At 39.6% G+C, this 12,223-nt stretch overlaps 1 protein-coding gene across 1 annotated transcript; it reads left to right on the forward strand.

The window, feature by feature from the left end:
- Positions 1 to 11,332: 11,332 nt before the first annotated feature.
- Positions 11,333 to 11,999, forward strand: LOC125840720 (uncharacterized). Its single transcript, XM_049519688.1, has 2 exons — positions 11,333 to 11,599; positions 11,721 to 11,999. The coding sequence occupies exons 1-2, from the start codon at positions 11,333 to 11,335 to the stop codon at positions 11,997 to 11,999; spliced, it is 546 nt and encodes a 181-aa protein (XP_049375645.1).
- The last annotated feature ends 224 nt before the right edge of the window (positions 12,000 to 12,223 follow it).

Consider the following 12,223-nt stretch of genomic DNA (forward strand, 5'->3'; position numbering starts at 1 on the left):
TTCCCTAGTGCTACAATTAAAATCATAAGTAAAGAGTGAAAGAAAGAACTCTATGGGCCTCTAGGACTCGTCACTCTCATCCTCAACATTTTCATACGCTATATTTGTGGCACCATCCATTGCAATGAGTGACATACTAACATCATTTAACTCCTCTTCATCAAAATCATCAATTACGACCTAATCATCAGTGATTACGACCTAATCATCATATATTACGGTTGGTTTTTGAAATCGGATAAGAAAATTGTGGTTTTTAGAAGTTTTAGAATTTTGGAGGATTGAAGTTATTAAAAGTGGGTTTTTCAATAACCGGAGCTACGAGCCATTTAATAGAATTTAGTTAGATCCATTAGCTACAAAAATACCAAATTTGTTTTAGGAGTGTTATCGTTTTCAGTTTCAAAGTCTTTCTGTGGATTTGAGATGTTCAGTTGAAAGTTCAAGTGTATTTAGACTAACAGTTGACTTTGGTCAATTGAAGTTTGAAAGCTGGGATTGGATTTCGGACGACACCATTGGACTCGGGAGATGATTTTAGGCCTAGGTGAGGTCTTGGTACAATTTTCAGATATCTTGAAGGCAGTTTGGTATTTTTTTTTATGTAAGTTAGTTTATTAAGACTTTAATGGGTACATGTTACGACTTGGAAAACTAGTAGGTGAAACTAGAGCCTTACGTGTGAGTTGTTGAGTTTGATGTGGCGTTTGGAAGTGTAAAATGGCTTCCTGAACTTAGTATGAAGGTTTTAGGGTTAGGGCGTCAAGGTACGACCCCCAAGGACCACCCAAGGGATCCTTGAGTAGGACCTCAAAACAACCAAAAAGTTGTCAAAATCAGTAGCCTCCCACGAAGGGCATCCACGAGTCGTGGATGGATCCACGCCCCGTGGGAAGGGGTCGTGGGTCAAGGCTGATGTTTCCCTCAAAAGTGATCTAAAGACCACCCACCTACGGACCTGCAGGACGGGGCGTAGGCCCACCTACGGTCCGTAGGTCATGGGCGTGGGTGGGACTGCGCACTTTCTGCCAAGGGTTCGGCCAAATGAGGGGCAAGTTGGTAAATTCCTAGGTTAGTTATATTGAAGTAAGGTTAGTTTATATTGATTAATTAGACCTATTTAAGACCTTCTAAGTCATTAACCACCCCTTTACACTTCATAATTCCCAAACCCAAAATAATAACCAACTCCTCTACAAATAATTCCCTCTCTAAAACCTCCATTGAATAAGAAGAAGAGGTCAAGGTCTAGGGTTCAAGAACTCAACCTTTACACTCAATTGAGTGAGGAATCTACATAATGTATGGTGTATTTTCATCTATTGGTATCTTTCACCCATAGAGTCCTTTCAAAACATGATTTCAAAGCATCCAATTTCCCCCAAAAGCTAAGGTTTCAATCTAAGTCATGGGTTCTCTTCCAAAACGTTTTCGATGGTTGATTTATGATGGATTATGATTGAATTGATGATTTATTATTGGTTTATGATGAAATCCCCCCATGAACCCATGAATCCACCATAATACTAAATTGTGAATTTATGATGTGGGTTGATTGATTATAGAAGCATGTCAATTGATTATGTCTATATTGATTGAGTTATTGAATCATGATATTCTCATTATCTAATGTAGTAATTCTAGATGTTTGGGTTGAGTTTGATTCATAGCCCTTGGAGGGGAAATTATAAAGATTGTTGTATAATCATGATGCTTATGTATATGATTTGTGATTTCAATGAAAGTAATGTGATCATGACTATAATGAAATTGTGATATTGTTGAAAGGTTATTCTCAATTATACACTTGTGAATGAAGATGACATGCTGTGAAAGGTTTCTTTAATGTAATGTTATACCTTGAATTGGTAGGCTTAGGGCATCCTCTTCTTGTGTAATTGAAAGTGATCTTGATTGATGTACCTTGAATTGGTAGGTTTAGGGCATCCTCTTCTTGTGTAACTAAAGTATCTTGACTTAATGAACCTTGAATCGGTAGACCTAATGGTGGTAGCCTTTTCATAAATGATTAATGAAGTATTTTAAGGCTTTGTGTTGAATCGGTAGACCTAATGGTGGTAGCCCTTCCAAGAAGAGCTTATGAACTACTATAATGATGAACCTTGAATCGGTAGACCTAATGGTGGTAGCCCTTTCACGAGGATTCAATGAGTTATCCTTATAATGTACCTTGAATCGGTAGACCTAATGATGGTGGACCTTTCATGTGTGTAATAATGTACTTTGGGTCGGTAGACCTAATGGTGGTAGCCCTCTCAAGTATAATAATGTTAATGAGAATGAACTACTCTATGAGAATTTAAAGCTTAGCACCGAGTGGATATGGTAAGGTGGAAGCTCTACCCATGTTAGGTCGTGTTTCTATGAACACCTTTCTTATCCCATAACTATGTGCCCATATAGGTTATTAGCTAGTGGATCCACCTAAGCTAAAATGTTACCAATCCTTTACGGTGTGGGATAGACACCGGATTCCATGATTTTCTCACATGGTCTGTGTCGGTTAATGCTTATTCCCATCATGTGAGTTATGTGCTATGGTTACTCAATAGGTTCTATGAAGTGTGGGTGGTAGTATGTGATGTCATCCATGCATTGCACGAGTAGGCTTTGAGAGTGGCTATGGTGTATTTCTCGAATGTCATAATTTCAAATGAAATAAAAGTGCTTATAATGATGCTAATGAGAATGTTGACTTAAAGGCTTAATGTAATGATGAATAAGCAACTTGGATTGTTATTATGAGTTGCTTTCCTTGTAATGACTTATTGAATATGAATGTTCCTTGTCTATGACGGCCTCAAAGGGGTACTTAATGTGAGTGGTATTATGGGATGCCATTCATACATTGCACAAATATAACTTAGGGTTGCCTTAGATGATGGTTCTAATGTGTTATAATGACTTACATGATGAATATGCTTATGTCTTATGTTTTTATACTAAAGTTCATAATGTTTTTCAAACTTGACATATAGGATGTTTTCATCCAAAATGTCCTTTTTAACATGATTTTTGCATGGCAATCATATTTAGTACATTTTTGTGCTAACCCATAGTTCTTCTACATTTTTACAAAGTGTAGGTTCCGGATCTTAAGGTAATTTCTAAGGTTCAAGGCTTGGATTGATTATTCTCTAAGCTTGTGGTGAGTCCTCAAGATTCGAGGACATGTGAGAGTCTTTAGTAGTTTCTTTCATGTCATTTTACGTTTCAGCCTATGTTGAAGGGCTGTGACCCTATTTTTGATTCAAAGTTGTATTAGATGGCCATGTGAGACAAAGTTAGACTTCCGCTGTTTTTAAATAAAGACTTCGATTGTATGAATAATTGTTTTTAAATTTCGTACCATTTTCTTATGTCTTATGTTATGAATGCTATGAGGCTTTTCGGAGTCTTGTATGCCGTGTTACGTCCGGGGTATAGGCTCTGGTCGTAATAGTACCGGGTCAAGGAGACCTCAAATCCATGTCTAAATGGTTCCATTGAGTTCAGAACATTGAATTTAGTTGAGTAACATATCTAGTTTGTGTGCTCAAGATTTCGAACATATCTCGAGGATCCTTTTAGTGGATTTTGTGTCTTAGTGAATTGTTGTTCTGTATCTGTTGTCTGATAGGCCTTCTTTGTGATCACATGGATCTTGAGTCATGACCGCGTAAGTGTGTTTCCATGTGTTTCGCGATCGCGTGAAGGGTATCACGATCACATAACAATAAATGTCCTGAGCATTGTGATCGCATCATACATCATCACAATCTCAAAGGTCATTAAATGAGTTGAACAAATTTTCCTCTTTGCAATGGCGTGGGTTTGGTTGCAATCTAGAGTAAGCGATTTGGGTTGAATTCCAAAATTGAACTTTCTTACCCATTTCACTATTTTTATCATTAAGAACTTTTTGGAGGCAAATTTATAGGGGTTTTTTGAGATTCATCGATTGGGTAAGCGATTTTAACCCCCCACCTTTATTACCCATTGATTATTCCTTAATTTTATCATCTAATCCTCTATTTTGAATTTAAACTTTGTTTGTTTCCCTTGAATCCTGATACTAGGGAGGTGAGACCCCTCCTTCTCCCTCTTCTTGCACCCATAATCCATAATGCCCCTGTGTTAGGGTTCAGATTTGACCCTTTGACTAATGACTATAAAATTGTTTACTTTCATTGCAATCTTTGGCATGAATATGTGATCTTAGGCGTATTTATATACCTAAGTTGTCAATATTTTCCCATGAATTGATTGAAGTAACGAATGATCTTGAGTCTATTAGCTTGATTTCGTTATACTTGAGATATTATGCACTAAAACATGTGATTAGAGGTTTCAGGAACTTTCAAGGAGATTGGAGTCAAATTGAAAGAAAAGATGCAAGGATATGCTGAAATGAAGCTAAGGCTGAACGCCCCAGGGCCAGACGCACTACTAGGCGCGGGGCGCCAAGGGCCAACATTCAGAGAGGCCTCTGAGGCGCTCTGAGAGGCACGACGCGCCAAGGTGGAAACCTCAGAGGTGAAGTTTGGGCGCGATGCTAGGCGCGACACGCCAGCAAGATCACAATTTTTCCAGCTTAAAAGTGTTAAAAAAGGATTCCTAATTGTAATAGACTTTGGCTCTAATTTTCCTACTATTATAAATTAACCCTTAGGGCACCATTGTTAGGGTTCGACTTTTATTAGGTGTGCAAGAGCAAGTACTCACGCTTATAATAAGTTTTGATCTTTTAACTCTTCTATTTTCTAGAAATCGCATGAACAATTGTATTTTGTGGTTTTCTAATAGCATAAGTGGTTAAACGCCTTAGTTCTGGGGCTGTAGCGACGAATGGATTGTTGATTATTAAAGGCTTGTTGAATTAATTCTTGGATGTCATTATAAGTTACTTCTATGTTCTTGTTTTAGTATTTTATGATTGATCACCATAATATAAATATATTGTCTAAATGTGAATCGGGAGAGGAGAGGTTAGATAGACCAGTGAATATAGAGAGCTTGATCGACCCAGTAAGTTGAGGTGATTTGTTTTCAGGATTGAAGCCCGGACGAACAACTCGCTTGGTTACGAAACATGATGAAATATAAATGCTCGCTAGTTAGTTTATTTATCCCCGCTCAACGATGTAGTTAGATAGCTAACTGGGGTTGGCGACTAGAGGTGTGAACCCGACTTATACAATTAACCCTGTAAATCAGTAACTTGACTACAAAAATTAGTTCTAAGCCAATAATATGATACATGCGATTCATTGCATGCTGCAGCCCTGGAGTTGTCTTTTACTTGCTTGAAACATCATCTTTAAAGTCATTCACATTTAGTTACGTTTATTTAGCTCATAATTAGTAGTAGTTAAAAATCATCACCATCTCTGAAACGGTTACTTCTATTTTATTTGTGGAGTTAAGTGTTGGATATAAGTTAATCATAAGGCCCTTGGGAACGATAACTCGTTTCTTTAAGAATCTATATTACTTGAGCGATCACGTACACTTGCATGTATATTGGGGAGCAACAAGTTTTTGGCGCCGCTGTCGGGGACCTAGAAATTGATTTATATTTGATCTTCTTAAGTCTACAATTAGAATATTCAGGTATTAATTACTTGATCTTAGCTTGTTTATTGCAGACACTTGATTTTCAGGTCTGGCTCGGAAGGGAGAACTTGTCAAACCTTACAACGAACCCGAAAGAGTTTTACGCCACCGCAGAAAAATGAATCAAGGACATCCAGGAGAATTGGGGTTAGGTGTTTGGGGAAACAATGATGATAGTAATCAAGATAATGTGAATAACTCGGAGAACGTGAACAACCAAGAGAACCCGAATAACCAAGGAGTACCCCCTGTCGTACCCATAAGACCAGTCCGTGATGTGGCAGTCATACTTATAGCCAACTTGGCATCTAGTATTAGGAAACATCTACCGGGGGGTAGATTTGAACTAAAGCAAGGCATGGTACAACTCGTCCATTCTAATGGGCAATTCACGGGTCTCCCCCACGAGGACCCTCAAATTCACCTTGGGAACTTTATAGATATTACTGATACATACATCCCAACTGGAGTCTCATTGGACTATGTGAGACTGACGTTATTCCCATACTCATTGTTAGGAGCCGCAAGGTGTTGGATAGATTTTGATCCACCAAACTCCATCACTACTTGGCATTATCTAGCAAAAAAGTTCTTGAGGGAGAGGACATGTATCAAGCATGGGCTCGCTTCAAACAAATGTTAAATGCTTACCCACACCTCATGCAAACTAATTAGGTACTTTCTCACACTTTTTTTTGAGGGTCTAGATTATAATGCTCGTTCACTTTTTAATAGTGCAGCAGGTGTGTCACGCCCCGAGCTACCCCCGAGACGCGGACACGGGACCTAGGACCACAAGTGATCCCAAGCTAACCCTGCTGGCATGATCATGAGCATACTAAAGAAAATAAACTGATGCGGAAGCTAATTCATAAATAAATCTGAAAAGATGGGGAATACCCATATACTGTGACTGAATATATGAAATCTGAGAGTTTAATACAAAAGAAATATCAAACTCAAAACACTAAGCTGAATCTAGCTATGTCTGAAATAAGCCTCTAAACTGACTAGAAATGTTGGGACATTCCCCAACTAGATCTAGCAAAACTGAAACTAAAGACTAAAAATACTGAAAAGAAACTCATGACTATTGTCCTCGGAGAATGAGGACTCACCAACTGATTCTACTGAACTGAAGATCGGGAATCGATCTAAGCGTGATCTGGATGCTGAGAACCTGAACCTACATCACGAGAAGATGTAGCGCACGTATGCGTCAGTACTTGAAAGGTACTGAGCATGCAGGATAGAGTAAAGCTGAAAGAACATATAACTGAACAAAGCAATAAAGCAATGAAATAATCTGAACATGATATAGATACTGAATACTGAGCTAACTGAATGCAATGACCAATTTATAACATGCTGAGACTGAATACTGAATATACTGATAAATGGTCAATGCAATAGAATCTGACTGAACTGTGGGAGCTACTAATAACCGACATAAAACCACATGAGCTAAATGTGGAGTCCGATGTATACGCCCCATCGAGAGGACCCAATATACCCTGCCAGAGGTATAGAGGCATGCTGGCGTGATCACTAAACTGATGTTGCCCACAGAGGGGACTTACACCTATGTGGCTCGTAGTTCTGGGACTATATGGGTACGCTGAAACCCTAGTCCAACTCGGTATTATGCTACTCCCAATGAATTAAGTAGTTAACTGGTTATGACTGAATTTCTGTAAATACTGGATAGCTCGAACTGAACATGCAAACTGAGAATGCAACAATTAATCTGATAATGATGCATTCATAAACTGAGGCATGTAAAACTGAATACTGAAATATCTAACCTAGCATGTGTAATTCAAGAATTAAAGAAATACATAGCTAGGGTTCTGAAATTCATGCGATAAACTGAGCAATAACATGATAATCTGATTTGGAACATTTAAATAACTAATTCATGATGATCTGTTCAAATTCTAGAAACCCTAGGTCTATTCATAATCATGGAATCAAGAATCTGACTGAATTCTAGGGACCTAATGGGCGAAAGGAACCCACTAGTGAAATCCCACATACCTGGTGACGAATTCCATGGAGAAATCTTTCGATTTCGGGGCTGGAACTGAAGAAACCTTGCTGCGTTCTTGAACTAGGGTTCTTGACCTTTTTCTCCCTTCTTGCTTCTAATTTTCTAAGTCTTGATTAATGATTTGACTTAGGTAAGTTCTAGTTATGTTTCTAGGCTTAAACTAATTAAAACCTCATGATTTAGGGTCTAAACGACGTATCTTAGGGGTTAAACGAAATAGGAAAAGACCAAAAGACCCCTGAATTAACTGCTGTCGGAGTGATCTACGGGATGGACCTACGGGCCGTAGGTCAATCTACGGTCCGTAGATTGCGTCCGTAAGTCAAGCCTGCTCGACAGGCCTTCACTAAAATGAGCATAACGTTTTACTCGGAGGTTGGAATTTAGCAAACTCGGTGGAGTTGGAAAGATAATTCAATTATCTATCTAACCATAGGTCATGGGACACATAATTCATTTTGTGCTAAAAGTTATGACCATCTGAAGTTAACCCATAAGAATTTTCAGCTAACTGGCTGCTATCCTTCGATCTACGGTCAGACCTACGGACCGTGGATCTAACAACGGTCCGTGCTGGTCAACCGTAGTTCGTGTCAGAGGCTGGGTAAAGGAGGTCTTGATCCACGGACACAGACCACGGACCGTGGTCTGATCTACGGACCGTGGGTCGAGACTTAGCCAATTTTTTCTGAGCTGGCTGGGGAGGGGTTGCAGTGGTGAACCACTGTCCACCAGCACGGGCCGTGGTCTGACCTACGGTCCGTGGATGGTGACCGTAAGTTGCACCTGCAACTTCTCAAAATCTGCATTTTTTTGTCTATTTTGAATACGGGGTGTTACAAGGTGGACATGCCCTAGCTAAAACATGTGAAGAGTTGTTCGACTTACTCGATAAAATCTTCGAAGGGAACCAAGGGTATGAGGGGTAAATACCTAGAACCACAACCCAAAGGCTGCGGGGATCTTAGGTGTAGATCAAGCTACTGCCATAAATGCCAAGTTGGATGCAATGCAACATAACATGACCTTACATTTTAAACAGATGGCTCTAAACTAGGCACCAGTTAACATGGTACAACAGACATCAAATTGGTGTGGGGTATGTGGTAGTGGAACTCATGAAACTGAGCAATGTGAGGAAAATCCGGATTCTGTAAACTATGTGCGTAATGCGCAAAGGGGTGGAGTTTAGCAAAATTATGGTAACACTTACAACCCTAGTTGGAGGAACCATCCTAACTTCTCATGGGGTGGGAACCAAAACCAAAATCAGGCGCAAGGGGCTAACCAATACCGTTCTCAAGGGACTGGGCAACAATACTAAAATCCTAACCAAGGCGCAAATCCTAGTGCACCCAAAAAAGGGGATGACCAATGAAGAGCTACTCCAAAAGCTCATGACTGAAATAAGGACCAAAATAAATGCTAGAATAGATAAGCAGGATGAGAACATCATAAACACCCAAATGTTCCAAATGAGTTTAGAGAAACAAGTTGCGCAAGTAGCTAATTCTCTGAACTTGCGTCCCCAAGGTGGGCTGCCCGGTGATACTGAACCGAACCAAAAGCAATTGCATGTGGTAAGTACTAGAAGTGGGTTACAATTAGAGGAACTAGCTCCAAAAAAGAGAGAGACTAAGGCAAGTACCAAAGAAAAGAAAGTGAAAGAGGTAGTAAAAAGCTCCAATGTTGAGGTACCCGTTCCTCAAAAGAAATTACCACCTCTATTTCCACAAAGGCTCAAAAACCAGAATGAAGATGAATGCTTCGGTAAGTTTCTCTCTCTCCTTAGACAGGTTCACATTAATCTGCCTTTGGTTAACATTTTATAGGGTATCCCGAAGTATGCTAAATACGTGAAAGACATTGTGGCTAGCAAGAGGAGGCTCACGGAGTATGAAACTGTAGCACTTACTGAGGAGTGCAACTCTAGGATCCAAAACAGACTGCCAAAAAAGTTAAAAGATCCGGGTAGTTTTACTGTGCAAATTACAATTGGGCAAAGTGTTCATACCCGCGGATTGTGTGATTTAGGAGCGAGTATAAATATGATGCCCTTATCATTGTATCTAAAGCTTGGGTTGGGTAGTCCAAAAAGGACCACTGTTATTCTCCAACTCGCTGATAGATCCATTGCTAGGCCTGATGGGGTGGTAGAAGATGTGTTAGTTCAAGTAGGTTCATTGATTTTTCCTGTAGATTTTGTGGTTTTAGATTTTGAACCTGATTTTGAAGTTCCATTCATTTTGGGACGTCCGTTCTTGGCCACGGGTAGGGCATTGATTGTTGTAGCTGCTGGTCAACTAACTATGAGGGCGCATGATAAGGTTGAGGTATTCGATGTTTAACGCACTTTAAAATTGCCTTCTATCTATGAAGAGTTGTCTGCTATTACTGTGGTTGATCAAATGGTAGAATCACAAGTAGTTGTGCCTGAAGATCCCTTAGAGAGAGTCTTAACATATCATGAAGTAGATGGAGATACTGAAGACCAAAATATAGAAACAGGTCTAAATTTGGCACTTGTGAAGACTCACAAACAGAGAGTCGAGTCATTAGATCGTGAGTTAGGACCTCCACCAAAGCCTTCAATTGAAAAAGCTCCCAAACTGGAGTTAAAAACTCTGCCTGCTCACCTAAGGTATGCATTTTTGGGTACTAATGAAACTTTGCTTGTTATACTTTCAACAGAGTTGTCTGAAAGACAGGTCGATGCGGTATTGAGGATCCTAAAGAGGAGAAAGAAGGCGATTGGATGGCAGATGGCTGATATTCATGGAATTAGTCTGGCATTATGTATGCACAAAATCTACATGGAAGAGGATCACAAACCAAGTGCACAACATCAACGTTGACTAAATCTTTTGATGAAAGAAGTGGTGAGAAAGGAAGTAACAAAGTGGCTAGATGCTAGAATTGTTTACCCGATCTCTAATAGTTAATGGGTAAGTCTGGTGCAATGTCTTCCCAATAAGGGAGGTATGACTGTGGTGAGGAACAAAAAGAATGAGTTGATTCCTACTAGAACAGTGACCGGCTGGAGAATTTGTATGGATTACCGGAAACTAAATGATGCTACCCAGAAATATCACTACCCCGTTCCTTTCATTGATCAAATGCTTGACCGACTAGCAGGGCAGAAGTACTATTATTTCTTAGATGGGTATTCCGGTTACAACCAGATCTTGATTGCACCTGAGGATCAGGAAAAGACCACGTTCACTTGTCCTTATGGTACATATGCTTTCAAACGCATGCCATTCAGACTTTGCAATACATCAGTGACTTTTCAAAGGTGTATGATGGCCATTTTTCATGATATGGTGGAAGACCTCAGTTTTTGGGAAGTATTTTGAGGTATGTCTCCGGAATCTTGATAACGTACTTGCTAGATGTGAGAACACTAAGTTAGTTCTCGATTGGAAAAAATGTCATTTTTTGGTTAGAGAAGGGATATTGTTGGGCCACAAGGTCTCGAAGTCTAGTTTAGAGGTTGATAAGGCCAAAGAGAAGTTATTGAGAAATTACCCCCCCATTTTTGTAAAAGGGGTGCGTAGTTTTCTTGGTCATGCAGGTTTTTACCAGTGATTCATCAAGGATTTTTCCAAGATTGCAAGACCTATGTGCAGTCTTTTAAAGAAAGAGGTGAAGTTTGACTTTAATGAGATGTGCTTGAAAGCTTTTGAGATGTTGAAGAGGAACGAAATTGAAGCTCCCATCTTAATTGCTCTTGATTGGGAATTACCATTTGAACTCATGTGTGATGCAAGTGACGTAGCAGTGGGCGTAATGTTCGGACAACGAAAGAATAAAGTGTTCCACTCGATCTATTATGCAAGCAAGACCCTTGACTCTACACAAGTTAATTACACAGTGACTGAGAATGAGATGCTGGCTCTAGTGTTCGCTTTCGACAAGTTCAGATCGTATTTGGTAGGTACTAAAGTGATTGTTTTTACCAGACCATGCAACTATTAGGTACCTATTCAACAAGAAGGATGCTAAACCAAGGCTGATTCGATGGATATTACTTCTCCAAGAATTTGACCTTTAGATCAAAGATTGGAAATGTACTGAAAATCAGATAGCGGAACACTTGTCTAGGTTGGAGGATTTTTCCCATGTGAATGTAGGTGAGAAAATCTGGGAAGAATTTCCAGTTAAACAATTGATGGCATTAGATATCTCTCTAGTGCCATGGTATGTAGACATTGTGAATTTGATAGGAAGTGGAGAATATCCTCCGGGTGCAACCACCCAACAAAAGAAAAAGCTCAATTATGATGCTAAGTTCTACATCTGGGATGAACCGTTCTTGTTCAAACAAGGGTAGTGAGAAGATTCATTCCGGAGTATGAGGTTCAAAAAGTGCTCGAAAGTTGTCATGCTAGCCGATATGGAGGTCACCACGGAGGAGAGTGCACGACGTATAAGGTACTTCAATTTGGTTTCTTTCGGCCCTCATTATTTAAAGATTCTATTACTTTAGTGAAGGGTTGTGATAAATGCCAAAGGTTGGGTACTATCTTAAGAAGACATGAGATGCTGCTAAGTAAC

Source organism: Solanum verrucosum, unplaced genomic scaffold (assembly GCF_900185275.1).
Source record: "Solanum verrucosum unplaced genomic scaffold, falcon-dt-bn FXZP01000176.1, whole genome shotgun sequence".
NCBI lineage: Eukaryota > Viridiplantae > Streptophyta > Magnoliopsida > Solanales > Solanaceae > Solanum > Solanum verrucosum.

Bases quoted from the DNA above. Each gene is read 5' to 3' on its own strand.
- LOC125840720 (XM_049519688.1), top strand. From the start codon at position 11,333: ATGTGCTTGAAAGCTTTTGAGATGTTGAAGAGGAACGAAATTGAAGCT. The intron at 11,600-11,720 runs GTAGGTACTAAA...TTTGACCTTTAG, and splicing joins ACAAGTTCAGATCGTATTTG to ATCAAAGATTGGAAATGTAC.